Below are 16,194 nucleotides of genomic sequence, written 5' to 3'. Positions count from 1 at the left end.
AAGGCAGTGGTAATGGATATCAAGGCACCATGCATCCCTCACTTGCACACACAAAAGAACACATCATTGAATGCATCCGGTCGTGATTCCATAATGTGATTTATTAGAATAATCAGTAGTGCTATAAGGTCTCATTCACTGCAAGGAAATCAATCTGGAAAGCAATGTCAGGAAAAGAAAAAATAACCAACTTCTATATTCCTAATATTTTATATTACTAATTACAGGATTTACACTCACAAAAAGTTATGAGGAAATTCAAGACTTCCTTAGTGACACATTTAAAAAAAAAAATAATAAATACATTTTTCAGTAGATATCACAGCTGAAGGGGATGGCAACCAAGTACAAAGAGATGATTTTTTTTTCTGGAGTGGAGACAGCATATATATGAGACACAATAGAACCCTCATCTGACATGATATCGCCATCCTTTCGTTTCACCCTTTTCAGACAAAATTTACCCATCAACTGGAAGTGAGCAAGAGCATCTGACACTTCCTTCAAAGTGAGCTGGAAATTCATCCAAAAAAGTCCCAAACAAGTAAAAACCCTGCAGGTCTGTAACAAGTCTTTGAAAGACGATTGGCCGATGCAAAGCGGCCTCAAGTTGTTCTCCTTTCTACTTTGTGAACAAAGTGGCGACTGTTTGGCGAGGCAAGGCATGATGGGCCTGAAAGCACCGTGGGGGTCACAGAGGGAGGTCACAGCCTGCGCTTGTTACAGTAAGGAGGGAGGAAGGGATGAACCGAGGGGCTTTCTAATTGGATTGAGGGGCTCCTCTTGCTTGTGCTGGAGCTCTGCGTGGTGAGAAAGTTGCTCAGTGTTTGGACTTCTGCTTAAGACTCGGACCTGACCACCATGCTCATGAAGTTTGACGCTTGGTGCTTGTTTATGTGTCGGAAGGCAAGACTGAGGCTGTGTCCGAATGTCCATCCTTGACCCCTAACCCCTCATTCACTATATAGTCCCACGCTGTATAGTGACCTAATATATAGTGCCTTCATTCTGTTTGGCGATCCGACAGCCAGCTCACTACTTTCTCCTCGTCGCATGTCACGTGACAACCGTACATGTCATGGCGCACCTGCATATAAATCGTAGACTATTTATTGTTAATAAAAATGTTTTAAAACTGTATTTTGTTTTTCTTTGTCGTACATTTTCAACTAAAAAAGAATTATTTATTTCCGTAGTTTATTTTAGTTTAGTGTAGCTTCGATTCTCGAGCTGGCGCTCGCGCCTTCCCCCGCCCATACTCGCAATGCATTGTTGTCTATATCTCCCGGTTGAGTGAGCATCGTGTTCACTGCTTTTCAAAGTGCATTGTGGGTAATTTTGAGTGCACTACATTTGTGCTCCCTGACATTCGGACACCCCTACAAAATGGCGTGAGCCCTGAGTAGTGTCCTATATAGGGAGTCGTGAGCACATTCAAACACAGCCTTGTTCTTCGATATATTTTGAGGTGACTGGTGAGGTTTGAGTCAGATTAGTGGTCAATCGTGTCCTGGTTGCTGAGGGAAGAACATCTCCCCTCGAACGTTTCTCCGTCTGTGCTTCAGAAGAGGTTCGTCTTGATGGTGGCGTTGGGTTTTCTGTGGAAGGTGGACAGGACTCCGGCGAAAGGCCCCGTCATACTGTCCGCCGGCTGCCAGGCCTTCAGAATCTCCTGAGTCTGGGCGGCGGGCTGGGCCACGGCCGGGTTGGACGGCCCCAGGCCGGACCAGCCGGCCGCCTTGAGCCCCTGCAGCACCGGAGAGACGGAGGCGTTGACGTAGCCGCCGTTGGCCGGAGCCGGGCTGGGGCTCAGGCTGGAGGGGCTGCCCAGGTTCCCGTTGGCCGAGCCCGGCAGCGAGGCCGTGCTGTCGGGCGTGGGGCTGCAGTTGGATTCTTTGGACTCGTCGTCGTCCGATGAAGATCTGGTCTCGCCGCCTTTCTTCCCCCCGGAACCGGAGCTGCTCGTGTTGCCTCCTGCGCCGGAGTTGTTGGCTTTGGCGTTGGCGGCGCGCTCCTGCTTGCGGAACTTGGCACGCCTGTTCTGAAACCACACCTATAGCACGCACACACGCACGCACGCATCAGTAATGCGGCTTCAGATGGAGGTCAAATCTGAAGCTCTCCTCTCACCTGTACTCTGGCTTCTGTCAGGTCTATCTTCAGAGCCAGCTCCTCTCGGGTGTAAATGTCCGGGTAGTGGGTCTCGGCGAAGACCCTCTCCAGCTCCTTCAGCTGGGAACTGGTGAACGTGGTCCGGATGCGCCTTTGCTTCCTTTTCTCGTTCAGGCCCGAGGGGTCTGAGAAGAACTTGTAGGGGACTATATGAGAGAAGGGGGGAAATGTTTTATTGAGTCAACGTTTTAAAAAATCAACTGAGATGTCATACTTAAAAAAACCAAAAAACAAAACATTAACATCAAATATTAAAATAAATTATTAAATCCGATTTGTTTTTACATAAATGTTTAAAAATATATATAATATAGTGTTTTTGATCCCACTAGACAAAATAAAAATAATGTTTTATCAATTTTATTTCCTATACTGCATGCAGTAAATAAGTGGCCAAAAGTTGCCTTTTTATTTTATTTTATTTTTTTGCTGTATATAGTTTAAAAACAACGAACTTTAATTTATAATGAAGTGCTCGCATTAATTTGACGTAATCAAATGAGTTAATTTTCAATTTCATGTTTTATTTATCATTCATGTGAAATCAAACATTTGTATTTAAAAAAAAAAACATATTTACATGAATTATTTATTCTGCCAAATAAAATCTACAGGCCTCGGATGTAAACACTGTATTTATAATTTCCTTTCCCCCTCACGTGCGCCTGGCTGATTACGTCCAAGGTAATTTCTCGGCGTGTACCTGACGAGTACGGCGTGGGCTGGTGATCCCGGAGGGCGCCCAGGGTGCAGCTGGCCGTGCTGAGCGGAGTGCAGGCCGGGTTGGAGAAGGGTCCGCTGCGGATGGGGTTGTACTGGAACGAGCTGGCCTGGCTGCACGAGCTGAAGTCCGCGTAGGCCGACGCTTCCATGGCGGCCATGCACGAGTCGTAGGAGTTCAGGTAGGAGTAATCCATTTTATACATGGAGCTCAGCCGGGTGGCGGCACCGGGGCGCTGGGAGTCACTGGATGGGGCCACTTGCTTTCTGCCGTGGTGGGGTGGGGGTTAAGGGGGGATGTCGCACCGGTATCCGCGCACAACGTCTCCCAAAAAGTCGGCGCGTCTTGGAGTATAGAATCCCGCTGCTTTGCGCGTCTTGCCGCCTCTGCTGCCTCTCGACGCGTTTGACAGCCCCGCTCGCTCGCTTGCCTGCTTATAATAAAGTTGGCAGAGCAGCGCACAATAGCGAGGCGGTGGTCTTGTTTCCATGACAATGCTGGCCCCGCCCACGCGCATTCGGAACACGGCGCAGCGGCGCAGGGCAGCTGCAGCTCCGTCCAAAACCATCGGATTTCGCTTGGCGCCCATTATCGGACAACTCTTAATTGTCGTCTCGCTCACTTTGTTCATCTTAAAACTCTATTATGAAATTATTTCACTTTACTCTTAATTTGACTTTTTTTTTTTTTTGTGCTGTAAATGGCCGGTGCAAAACAATATGAGCACATAGGCCCACACATATTGTATGAAAAACGATGCCTTTAAAAAGGTAAAGCCTAACATTGCATTTGAATTGACACGGTTAGTTTTATTCATCGCTAATTTACAGCAATAACTGCTTCCGATATTTGCTCACTAGTGTTGAGAGATGTTAAATAATACAGTTGCCAGTGTCAGTCAAACCTGGACATTTACTATTTTTATTAAGGTGTGTAGCCTTCCTACATCCACAATAATGAACATATCGTTAATTCAACGCTCAAAATTTAACTTTCACGTCTTTGTCAAGGCAGAAAATGTGATACAACTTAATCTCATTAATTGCAAGTCTGTTTCTATAAACGCAACTTTTAAATGGCTACAAATATATTCGACTCGTTTCATTGGCGCGCACCTCGGCCACATCTCGCAGAACCGTGTGGGGTCTTTACGTGGCGAGGAACATCCACATGACGGTGATTGCCCAGATTAAAAGCTTTGATTTGATTCCGATCACTTTTACGCACGCGTCACGAGATTGCGCGTCACTTTGATGGATGGACGGCACTGACAGGGGGGGAGGGGGGGGGTAGTGGCCGTGGAGACAAGCGTGCAGTCACCGTAAACACATTGACGCCCCATAAATTGGTTTAAATTTATTGTTTGATGTCATAAACTGTGATAACTCATATCCCACACCGGCCACACACACGCGCACGCGTGCACACCCCCACACCCACCTGTACGTAAGTGGTGTAAATGAACAGTCACTCAATGTAACTTAGCTATATTAGGATTTTTATTTATTTATTATTCATTCACATTTTTTATATAATATAACAAAGTTAATATTTATGTTGTGCATTCACACAATCGTTGCATTCGATCTTTTTCTTATTATTTTTTTTAATGTAGTATAGGATCAGGAATGTTGTGCATTATTTGCTCTTTTTTGTGTGTGATCCAATTACATGCATCCAGGATTTAATAATGTTTTGGTCACCTGACACCCCTAAAGCCCCTCACATAATTGCATTATTTAAGAAGAAGAATATTGTAATGATTTAAACAATAGATTTTTTTATTGTCAGATTTGCAATATAAATCATGATTGCGGAGATTTGGTAAACGAATTGGCACTACACGAAATTAATGCATTTAAAACGTGTTAGACCAATCACATTCATGCAATTTTCCACAGATATGAATGAGATATTATGAATTTATTTCTCACCATTTTTGAAAGCTGTATTACTGGCATCGAGTTTTCGGGCCCAGGAGGCCGTCTGAAGACTTCAAAGGTGACTTTAGCGAGACAATTCAACAGTTTCCAAGTTAAACTGCAGGTTCCCCTAAAAAAAAAAAAGCGCAACCAGGAGCGAGCCCCCCACCCCACCCTTTTTTCCCTCCCCCTTTAAACTCCATTTAATCCCTTCAAAGCATGGAGGGTCTCTTCCAGGCCGACTAATCCGCCCTTTTACGGCCCCACTTTAGCGCAGGGGGAGACCTCTCCTTCGCGGAGGTTTTAACTTTGGACTTTTACATTCATGGCCCGTTTGACGGAAACAGTAACGCGGATCTTTTTCATTCATGACGTCTGAGTCAACACGGGGGCGACACAATGGGCCCCTGAGAGAGGGAGCTCGGCTATAGGGATTATGGTCGGGGGTGGGGGTCTCTGATTCACATATTTTTCAGTCCTTCTCTTTAATGTTATGGCATTTTAGTTTGACTGCATGATGCAATTATATCCCGGGGAATATTCGTGTATGGCTTTTTTGTGTGTGTGATGGAATGAGTGCGGCCTGCAAATGGACGAGTCAAATATGGACTGTATGGAAGAATCATCATGCTCGGCGAAGTGAAGCTGTCACTCAACCTGCCAGGCCGTCACTGAAGCTAAAAGAACAACACGACGACGACGTCATCATCATCATCATCATAGTCGTCGTCGAATGGCAGGAATCTGTTTCCCGCCTCCACACGATTTATGGCTAGTCAGGTGGTTCCACAGGTGCAATAGTAATCAAGCGATAAATATCGTGCATGCTTTAATTAGCCGATTCATTAGGTACACCTGCACTATCTGTTGTCATATGGCTGCATCAATAGTCTATACACATTGCTTGTAAAAAATAATCAATCGGCTATATTGTAATGTTTATTATTGCGGTTGCAGTTTGAATTACACGTCAACACCTTGGAATATTCCAATATGTCTGTTCCGTTACTAATTCGTTACGTCCCCGACAGTATCGGGGGAAAAAATGAGTTGTGAAGATTTTTGGGGGCGACATTTGTATTAATCAAGTGGCATGTGCAGACACAATCAACGTTGGATTATTTCATGAAAATGTTTGTATCGGCCTAAAACAAATTTTGGAATTTTAATTATAGGCCTACATTACTTTTGATAACCCAGCCAAGATCGGTCACATAAACACATTATAGCTCACAAAAATTATGTCAATTGAAGGGCAGGAAGTAATTTAGAATTTTGTGTCGGCGGACTCTACAGGCCTAATGCTGCACATTTCCTCTGATTTGTTTATGGTCGTGTGTTTTCCATTCCATCAAACGTATTTCTGACTTAAATATAAAGTCTTAAGGAATAAAGTATAGGGCTTACTTTGATGGACTACGGCACGTGTTTTTTTTTTTTTTTTTTTAACGTACGACGCCATAGGAACGGAACTCCGTCGTAAACCGAGGAGGCCCTAATCTGTCAAAAGAGGAGTAAACAGCAGTGCAGCGCGTCTATAATAATTTCTGATCCATTTGGAGCAGCTGCTTACAAGCTGCTCGTGTCATCGGTCCCTATTGATTCTCGGGCGCGTAAAATCAAATCACGAGTCGGCCGTCACGATGTTAAAGCGTACCCATCAGTTGGCGCGCCATTTGACGGCTCGGCTGATGGATAGGAGACTATATGAGGGGTGGAGAACAAGGAGTCCCCTGCATGCATCTCCCCCAATGCATCCCGTACTCCCAATTACCGCAATGCACCGTGACGCTGACTGCGTGCGCGCAGACGACGACGACGACGACGCGCGTCGAAGCAGGTTAGAGACGAGCAGCGAGTGTTGCGTTCCAGTGCTGATGTGCACCCTCAGCAATTCACGTCATCCGGCCCCTGCCGCGTTCACGTGTGCGCACGAAATCTCAACACTCTGGAAATCAGCACGTGAAATAATTCCGATGACGTAACGCTACCTGTTGGCGGGCAGGGCCGGTGCTGCGCAGATTGCCAAACATGAGTCAAATGAACAGCAAAAAAAGAACAGAAATAGAATATTAGTAAGAGAAAATAATACTTTGTAGTCTATATTTATCTATCTATCTCAATGATGAGGCTATACTTATAATCTAATGGCCAGCTGTGGAGCGTTAGTAGTAAAGAATAACAATGATCTTAATAATAATAATAATAATAAGATCTACTGCAAAGCTAATTAGCCTAGACGTTTTGATAACGACATAAAGAAATTCGACGCAATTTTGAGTACGTAATAATTGTAATTAAAATCAATTGTGATAAAAAATAATAATAGCAACAATTAAATTAACAAAATGATACTCATATAATGTACTAAGAATTGACGATGCAGGCTACACAAATACCTATATAATATTATTTTAATGGGTGGATTGATGTATGAGGCGAATTAATTCATTTTTAAAATAAAATAATTCCAAATGTATCAGTGCCGTATAGACTATAGGCTAATGTAAAAGTGTGTAATGAATTAATATTCATAATGACGAATATTTTACATTGTGGAAAACGGTGACGCACATTGTTAAACACACAGACACACACACGCACACACACACGCGCACTATAATGCGGATGATGTATATATGCAGGGCTCATGACACTAATGCGGAGAGGCATGTTACTTAAAAAAGAAGCTTTTTGAGATTAAAAAAAAAAGATCCCTGGAGAGCAGCAAATAGCGCACGCGGACGCTAGCCGCAGCTGGAGCGCACGAGCGCGCGTGCGCGGTGATGAGGATGAGGAAGGATGAGGATGAAGAGGAGGCGCACGCAGTAGTTCTCCAAACAAGCTAATTCGATCTGCAGCTCTGGCCCCTTCGCTCTCAAAGCAGCCCAGCGGCGGGGCCTCGGCGAGCTGTGCAAACTTAATTGAATTAAACGTCCCGCTAAACTAATTAGGCTGCAATCTGCCACGCGAGCTGTCCCTGAGCAAGGTTCGAATTAGGCGCGATGGATTTGTTCCTTTTTTTTTTGTGCCCCCCCTCCTTTCAAAGAATGACGGACAGACCGGTGGCTTCTCCTTTATTTGCCTTTTATGCTAATTTTCCCAGGGGGGACGTGTCACGTGCACAGCCTGGAGGTAACCGGTGCTTGCGCGCACTTTTCCAAGCATGCACACGCAGTAACAAAGAAATGTGACTAAATAACCTGTCGTGCATGGTCCACCCGCCATACTTGCTCGCGGGCAGCGTGCGCGCATGGGCCGACTCCTCCTTTGAGTGCCAACCCACGAGCCCGGGACCCTGAACAGGATAAGCCGGAAGATGGATAATATATAGCGTTCGTATTTGAGTGGACTTGATCGATCGGCTTTTTCAGGACTTGAATGACGTGCCTGCAAATTCTGCGTTAAGAGCGGGGACACGTATGATAATGGTGCACAACTGCACGCGTATAAAGGCATCACTCATTCGCCACCTGTACCCGGACACACGCGCGCGCGCGTACACACTGACACATGATATTGTACCGTCAAAAATGCTAAATAGGTCCTCAATAAAAATTTTATAAATTTGTTGCTGGGTTCGTGGTCACGTGCATCTACAGTTACCGTCTTAATTACTGTTTGTCATTGGATTATTTTATAATTATGGCCTAAAAGTGTTTTCATACACATTTGAATTGTGACTTTACTGTTGCGTTTGCGAAAATGAACACTCATTCTTGTTGAGCCAAACGTAACATGAAATGGTATCTTGCCTCAATGGTCGAAATGACGTCCCTAGCCCTACTGAGCACGCGCACGGCAAAGTCTTCAATTTATAGTGTCTCTTGACTTGACTACTAGCCATGTAAGCACTTGTGCACGACAGATTGAAATAGAATATTGGCGATATAGCGAGATAATAGCGCATAAGGAAACATATTGTAAGCGTTTGATTGTAGAGAGAAAAACAACTATATAGCCACAATCTCAATCGTGCATGAAAAAGTTTACAAATTATGACAATTAAGTCAAAATATAATTTAAAAAAGTAAATGAAATATATAAAGTCGTCAAATTATAGTCACATGATAACAAGAGGAGAGTTGTACATTTTAAGAGAATTGCTTCTCAAATAGTTTCTTTCCTTCTGGTTGTGCCTCACAGTGACGTCACTGTTTTTATTTCACCACTTGCACGCTAACAATGCAAAGAGCACCACCTTGAGTGTTATGGCAGTGCATAGGTCAAGGGTCACAGTGCCATGACAAAGTTGTTTTCTTTGCCAAACACTTGCTAGCTCTTTTTGTGTTATCACTCTTCATTTCAGTTTCCGTCATCAAATGTTTTTTGTTTTGACCAACCAGTCACTTCCATCCAACAACCCGGATGAACCCTGAACACAAAACACACGATGCTCGACTTCTCCTCCATCTTGTGTTTGCAGCACCTTGAACACGCCTCCATTTGTCCCGGCGGCAGAAGGTAGACACCGGCGAGCGCGTCTGCGGGAGTGAGCTTATGGGCATGATGGAGAGCCAGGTTTCTGTTTCTCCGTAATCTAATCAGAGAAATGGCAGCAGTCAGAAATAGCCTGGCAAACACACTAAGAGCCCTCCCTCCTCCTCCTTAGACTTGTCTTCTTCCTCGGGGAGGGCGCATCGATGCACACGCGCGCACCTTCAGTCCTAAAGTGCAAAACCCGATCCAGCAGCTACTTAAGGCAATGAGAAATGTCTCTTGCTTACACTTTGGCACCAAACGTATTTTTTCAGTAATAAAAGTGTCACTCTCGCTGTGGCCAATCTACAATACAATCACATAAAATTAGGGCCACTCCTGTAAAAACGGAGAATTAGCTTGAAATACCAATGTAAGGTTCATAAATGAGTAACATTTCAGTTCATTTGTTAAAAATATATATTCGTTTACGCACGTATGTTTCCAGAATTATTTTTTATACATAAAAAACAAATACGAATATCTAAATTGACGTGTTGAATCTGCTGTTCTCGTTCACTTGCATACCTAAAGTTTTCTAGCTCCCGATTGGTTAGTGTTGGTCAGCTGATGAGTTGTCAGTAAGTGTTGCCGCTGTAGCGGCATGTGTGACGTGACGAGTAAATATCTTTGTTCCAAAAGAAATCCGTCTCCATCCTGCTTTCTTATCATATCAAGTGCTCCATTAACCACCAACGAACCCTCACGTTACACCATTACCAAATTTAGAGGCGCAACTTTATCGACAACTAATCGACTATCAAATAAATTAGCTCATTTACTGCAGTTGACAGCCATAGACGTCAAACATCCACTTTTTTTGGGCTGGCAGTTAATGAGTTCAGACAACTATTTTGATAACCGATAAATTGTTTAGAGCGGTTGTTTAACTTAAATCCGCATCATTTCAGCCACTCACCAGTTGAATATTCTCCAATTTCTGTGATGAGCTTGGTGGTTCTTTTCAAAATAAGACATTTGTAAACATTTGCTTTTACTTTGGAAAACCGAGCAACATTTTCTGATGTTAAGAAAAAAAGGAATCATTTTATGATTGTGCACTTGTTGCACTGTCAATTTGAAATATACTGTTTTTCTGAATAAAAGTATGGAAATTAAAACATGACTAAAAAACATGACCATTTAAAAAAAAAAAAAATATATATATATATATATATATATAAAGATTGATTGGTTACTATCACTGAGGGGCAAATGTTTGCGATGCTAACGAATGTTGATTTCACGTCAGGGTTCATTCAAGATCGCAACGTTTCTTAAACATTTTTTTTTCTTGTTGCGAGGAAATTTTGAACATATACAAAAATGTCCTTGCCAACTGTTACGAGAACCATTAAAATTGATTAGAGAACATTCAGGAAACGTTGGACCTTTGAACGAACCCTGACGTGAAATCAACATTCGTTAAGTGTTGCAAACGATCGCCCCTCAGTGAGATACAGGATGAATGGTTAGATGCAGCCACAAGTAATTTTGCAAGAAAAGTTCCAAAATTTTCCAGATCAAGTCAAAGTATCATATATATATTTTTTACCATTTAATTTTTACAAGAACGATGGTGCAACACTGTATTCTATTTTTTATTGCATAAGACTGAAGTCACATGACGTGAAATTAGTATGTATTTTACAATAAAAAAAACATCATGCAAATAAATTATATAATAAATGTTGGTGAACGCCACAGTGTGAAATAGTTGACAGCAGATCTGTTCCACAGTGTTGTTATTGGGGGGTCCAGGCAGTGAATGAACCCCCCCAACATGCTAATTCTTCCCTACAACACATTCCTGCAGAGTGTATGCGACGTTCTCTACACCACAATTCCAAAGAAATTCTCCTGTCACAAGGTGGACAAGCGTTATTGTCGCACGACTCCCACCCACCCGCACACGTGCGCATCCATCAGGAGACGTCAATGCGGACACACACACACAACAAAAACAAGAGGAATTTGCTTTTTGTTGTGCTGACTTTTATTTCCTGCGTGGAGGCTGGCGCGCGCACACACCAATGTGACACGTCTTCATCAAGCATTCGCCATCCATTTGTGTGTGAATTTTCTACTCTAATCTAGACATAATTCCTCACAATTAGCATGCATGATCAAGAGCAATTTGTATAATTTAAGTGGATTTCATGAGATGTTTGTGGAAGTGAACAACTGACAGATAAACCACCTTTGGTTAACTCATTCACTGCCATTGACGGCTATAGACGTAAAAAAATAATTTCAACTATTTCCATTAGTTTAACATTTTTTCCATTTTTGTTAAGAGTATGAAAACCTATAATTTTTTTATTATACATTTAGAACAGATATAACATTTGTGATTAATCGTGAGTTAACTAGTGAAGTCATGCGATTAACTACGATTAAAAATTGTAATCGCCTGACACCCCTAATTTTCACGATCGCGATTAATCACAAATTTTATATTTGTTCTAAATGTACACTAATTGTTTTCTAGGTTTTCATACTCTTAACAAAAGCGGGGGAAAAATGTTAAACTAATAGAAACAGTTCAAATGAATTTTTGACGTCTATAGCCGTCAATGGCAGTGAATGAGTAAAAAAAAAAAAATCCTTCACAGCAGATCACTCTTCATTATCCAATTGCGAATCAACACTCATTTGTGATAAATAGAATCTTATAAACATGTCAATCCTAAGTGTGGTGCAACAGCTGTGAATGCGCTTGACAAAGATCCGACGCTGGCGATGAATGAAACACGACTACACGACGAAGGGTACGAGCAGCGCCGTGATCTATACGAGCGCCGCCAACCGCTTTAGTGTTCCGGACTGAGCGGAGGGCGAATGTCCAGCGTCCGGGCCGAGCTGTCCTCCCCGACCACCTCCAAGCGCAGGCTGGTGGCGCTGCGCTCCTCGAGGCCGTCCGATTGGACGGAGAGGCGCAGGGTGCAGCCTTTGGGCAGCAGCTCCTGCTCGTAGGCGGCGGCCAGCTGGTTCACCACACGCCGCTCCACCTGACACACACACACACACGCGCGAGAAAATGTTTTGCTCGTTATGACCAACCTTTTCGTCAGCAAATTTCATCCTGGCGCGCACCTCATGTTTAATGGAGCGTGCTCCGTAATGCAGGTTGTAACCGCCCGCCAACAGGTCCAGGACGGGCCGATCCCACTGGAGGGTGATATCATGCCGTTGCTTGGCCTGATGACGACACGCAAACGGAAGAGCAAAGAAAAGGTCAGCCGGGGGCGCAAACGTGGAACAAACGCAGTATGACGAGAAGGATAAAACGTCCAGCGGCGTTTCTGCCGGCACTCATCGACGCTTCCCTAATGCCTTTTGATCAAATGCTAATCAATAGTAATGATCGGCGCTGCTCATTTCGCTACACGTGCTAACCAGTCTACTCAATGAGGATGATGTAAACAACTCCAAACACCTCATTTGGATTCAAATAATTCAACACTATTGGACAATATTATGCTACGAGATCAACACAAGCTGCTGGATCAGACGTTCGTGTGTGCGTAACGCATAATGAGAGTCGGCTCGTGAATGGTCGCCTGCAGGACAGCGGCTGTAATATTAATAATGAAATATTGATGGGGACTCCACATGTTAAACACTGTAATCGCATTAGAACGAGCAGCACTGATTATATTGATCGGAGTGTGTGTGTGTGTGTGTGTGTGTGTGTAGACTGCAAAAAACAGTGGGTTAGGTATGCATGCTATCACATCAGGGGTGAGCAAAAAAAAAGAAAAAAAAGATAGAAGCGCCAGGTTATTGACAAATAAGATAAGAAAATATATATAAATAGTTAAAATGTGTAAAGTTATTCAAAGCAGCAAAGTTGCCACTTGTTGGTTGAGGTGGAAGACTTCAATCAAACATATGGCCCGTGGGCCAGAACACAACTGCAGTCATTCGCTAACATTGGACTGCTGTTGCTAATTCTGTCCACTGGAGGGCGCACTGACAACCACTTAAATGACATTCTGAAATTTGGCTGCTTTGGTTACTCAGGATTTGACGCAAAAACTTGGTGCTCAATTTTGTTAAGAAATTTCAGATAACACTGCAATAAGATAATAAATTGGATTTTTTTTCCCTCCAGAATGTACTAGCATTTATTTGCACAACAAAAACGAACTATACTGAACAAATATATAAACGCACTTTTGTTTTTGCTCTTATTTTTTATGAAATGAACTCCACGATCTAAAACTTCTTCCACATACACAATACCACCATTTCTCTCAATTATTGTACACAAAGCAGTTTAAATCTGTAATTAGCGAGCACTTCTCCTTTGCGAGATAATCCTCACAGGTGTGCCATAACAAAACGCTGATTAACTAATGGAATATAGAAATTTCGTTAAAATGGTTTGCATTTAACAGACAAGAACAAAATCAAAGTGTGTCTATTGAAAGACTGAACATTTTGCAATCAACTCATTTACTCCCAGCCATTGTCACTGAAGCAATCCCCTTCGCTCCCGGCTCTTTTACTGGAATGTGACTGATTTTGCAAGGCCCACAGAATATTGTGTTCTACTGCTATAAAAACATGAAACCTACTAAAAGAAAGATTAGAGTCTCTTCTTTCAGGAAAAAAGTATATTCCTATCGGTTTCCATTTTGCAGCAATTAACATTAGAATATAGCTAAGTTTCATCATTATTCACACATCTGTAAAGAATTGTGGGTAAATCAGCTTGTTTGCAACATGGCCCTGGTTGAACTCTTATACTCTGTTGCTACCCGATGGCCGTTTTTGTAATTACTACCATTGCCTCACCCGTTCTCTGCAGTTCAGAGGCTGCATCAAAGCCTTCTGTATGCTCTTGCATAAAACATGAAAAAAAACCTTATAAATACATCTTTGGGACACTTAAAACATTTCAAATAGAACGCATTTATACGTTTTTGGGAGCAAATGAGTTAAACATCATGATTAGTGCACAGGTGTGCCTTAGACTGCCCCACAATAAAAAGGCCACTCTGAAAGGTGCAATTTTGTTTTATTGAGGGGTGAGTCACAAAACTGTTATATTGTCTAAGGCACACCTGTGCACTAGTCACGGTGTCAAATCAGCATCTCGATATGGCAGACCTGTGAGGTGGGATGGATTATCTCGGCAAAGGAGAAGGGCTTACTGTCACAGATTTAGACTGCTTTGTAAACAATATTTGAGAGAAATGGTGATCTTGTGCATGTGGAAGAAGTTTGAGTTGATCTCATAGGAAATGGGAGCAAAAACAAAAGTAGTGCATTTTGGCACCTCGTGTTGTGAATGACGGCAATACAAATCAAAGTGACTCGACTCGATGCTCCAAACCTTCTTAGCCCAGAAGCTGAGCTCCTTGCTGACCAGCTGGAGCAGCTCCGAGTGACAGAATGGCAGGAAGTAGACAATCTCATTGATCCGACCCAGAAATTCGTCCCTGCGGAAATGTGCCTGGGCGAGAGGGCGAGAATTAGGTCGAAGGCTCACACCCGAGTACTCGTTGGGGTCAAAGTGCAAAGTTACCTTCAGGATTGGTCGAATGACAGACTCCTTAAATTGTCTGGAAATTGTGATGTCATCACTTTTCTGTGCATCTTCTGAGGAAAGCCGCAATAGAAATACACACACGGGCCACTTATGACATTATGAACACTTGTACAAATGATTTGTACAACGATAATAATGTTGAGGTTTTATAAAGTGTAACTAGACAAAGTGCAATATCTGGAGAAATTGCGTGGGAATGCTGAACGCTAAGATTTGAATACATGTGCTTACAAAGTTAATTGAAAGACATTATGTGAAAATGACATTTTTGTTTTAACTGTAGTTAAATGTTAAATATATAAAAAGAAAATCAGCAATCTGTCTAAGGTGGGATTCAAACCATCACCTCCTGTTTACCGATCAAAGCTCCGCCGCACTATCCAATGAGCCACAGTGGACTTGATGTTAGGGATAGACCGATAATCGACTCGGCTGATAATCGGCACCGATATTCAGCATTTTATGAATATCGGCATCGGCCTCTTTTTTTGTCTTGATGACCGATATATTAAAAACAGTTGTTTTTGCTCCAACGGGCGCGTTTCTCCTCCGTCTGCTCTGAGTCAGCGGCATTGGCCCACCCACAGCACCATCTGATTGGCTGCTCGTGCAGTGCTAAATGCAAATAAGCAGCAATTAGCGGCTATTAGCCCGCGAGTTAACCATTAGCTCGCGGGCTAACCTAATAGCCGCCTTTTAGCAGCTATTTGGGAGTTAGCGTGCGGGTGAATGGTTAGCCCGCAAGGTTAACCGGCTAGCTTGCAAATTAACGGCTATTAAGTTAGCTCGCGGGCTAACCTAATAGCCATTTTTTAGCGGCTATTTGGGAGTTATCCCGAGGTTAGCGTGTGGGTGAATGGTTAGCCCGCGAGCTAACAGTTAGCCGGCAAATTAGCGGCTATTAGTGTTAGTGTGCGGAAGCCACATTATAGTTGGTGCAAAAGCTGATGGCAAACAAAACACCTTTAACATGTCGCAAATCACAACAGCTGTCCTTGAAGGCATTTAAGCAGTCAAGTGCTGGAGTTTTTATTAATATATTATAACATTTTGACACCAAATTTGTTTTTCTCTGCAAATGTATATCGGTTTCAAATATTGGTTATCTGCCTCCCTGACTACTGATAATCGGTATCGGCGCTGAAAAAAAGCATATTGGTCTATCTCTACTTGATGTCATCATTGAAGTGTTGTGAAACGGTAGTGAAGGATGTCTTACTGAATGCCAGTGAATGTGTCATTGAAAATCTAATTAACTAATTCTAACGTGTTAAACAAAGGATAATGAGAGATAAATTGTGTAAAAATGACAAATGATCAATTGTAGATGAATGTATGAA

General features: G+C 42.8%; 2 protein-coding genes across 3 annotated transcripts in view; both read right to left on the bottom strand.

Moving 5' to 3' along the window:
- Positions 1 to 80: 80 nt before the first annotated feature.
- On the bottom strand, positions 81 to 3,297 carry phox2a (paired like homeobox 2A). The gene is made up of 3 exons (XM_086080537.1): positions 2,876 to 3,297; positions 2,131 to 2,318; positions 81 to 2,053 (listed from the first exon to the last, which is right to left on the bottom strand). The coding sequence occupies exons 1-3, from the start codon at positions 3,096 to 3,098 to the stop codon at positions 1,562 to 1,564; spliced, it is 903 nt and encodes a 300-aa protein (XP_085936663.1). The 5' UTR covers positions 3,099 to 3,297; the 3' UTR covers positions 81 to 1,561.
- Positions 3,298 to 11,267: 7,970 nt separating this feature from the next.
- The window catches only part of clpb (ClpB family mitochondrial disaggregase), a 41,253-nt gene continuing 36,326 nt past the window's right edge, over positions 11,268 to 16,194 (bottom strand). Inside the window, exons 13-16 of one of the 2 annotated variants that reach the window (XM_086081491.1) lie at positions 14,831 to 14,904; positions 14,639 to 14,758; positions 12,391 to 12,495; positions 11,268 to 12,305 (exon numbers count right to left, since the gene is read on the bottom strand). In XM_086081491.1, coding sequence (XP_085937617.1) covers positions 12,108 to 12,305; positions 12,391 to 12,495; positions 14,639 to 14,758; positions 14,831 to 14,904 — 497 coding nt within the window. In that variant the 3' untranslated portion in view covers positions 11,268 to 12,107. The remainder of the gene's footprint in view (positions 12,306 to 12,390; positions 12,496 to 14,638; positions 14,759 to 14,830; positions 14,905 to 16,194) is intronic. The other variant, XM_086081492.1, reaches the window with a different exon arrangement.

Source organism: Leptonotus elevatus, chromosome 7, assembly GCF_054856555.1.
Source record: "Leptonotus elevatus isolate MCC_2025b chromosome 7, RoL_Lele_1.0, whole genome shotgun sequence".
In the NCBI taxonomy this organism is placed as follows: Eukaryota; Metazoa; Chordata; class Actinopteri; order Syngnathiformes; family Syngnathidae; genus Leptonotus; species Leptonotus elevatus.
Note: the sequence above shows the minus strand (reverse complement) of the source record. Positions and strands in the feature narration are given on the sequence as shown.

Coding starts and splice junctions, on each gene's coding strand:
- phox2a (XM_086080537.1), bottom strand. CDS start 3,098: ATGTATAAAATGGATTACTCCTACCTGAACTCCTACGACTCGTGCATG. Junction 2,319..2,875: donor GCCCACGCCGTACTCGTCAG/GTACACGCCGAG, acceptor TCTCTCATATAG/TCCCCTACAAGTTCTTCTCA. Junction 2,054..2,130: donor TGACAGAAGCCAGAGTACAG/GTGAGAGGAGAG, acceptor TGCGTGCTATAG/GTGTGGTTTCAGAACAGGCG.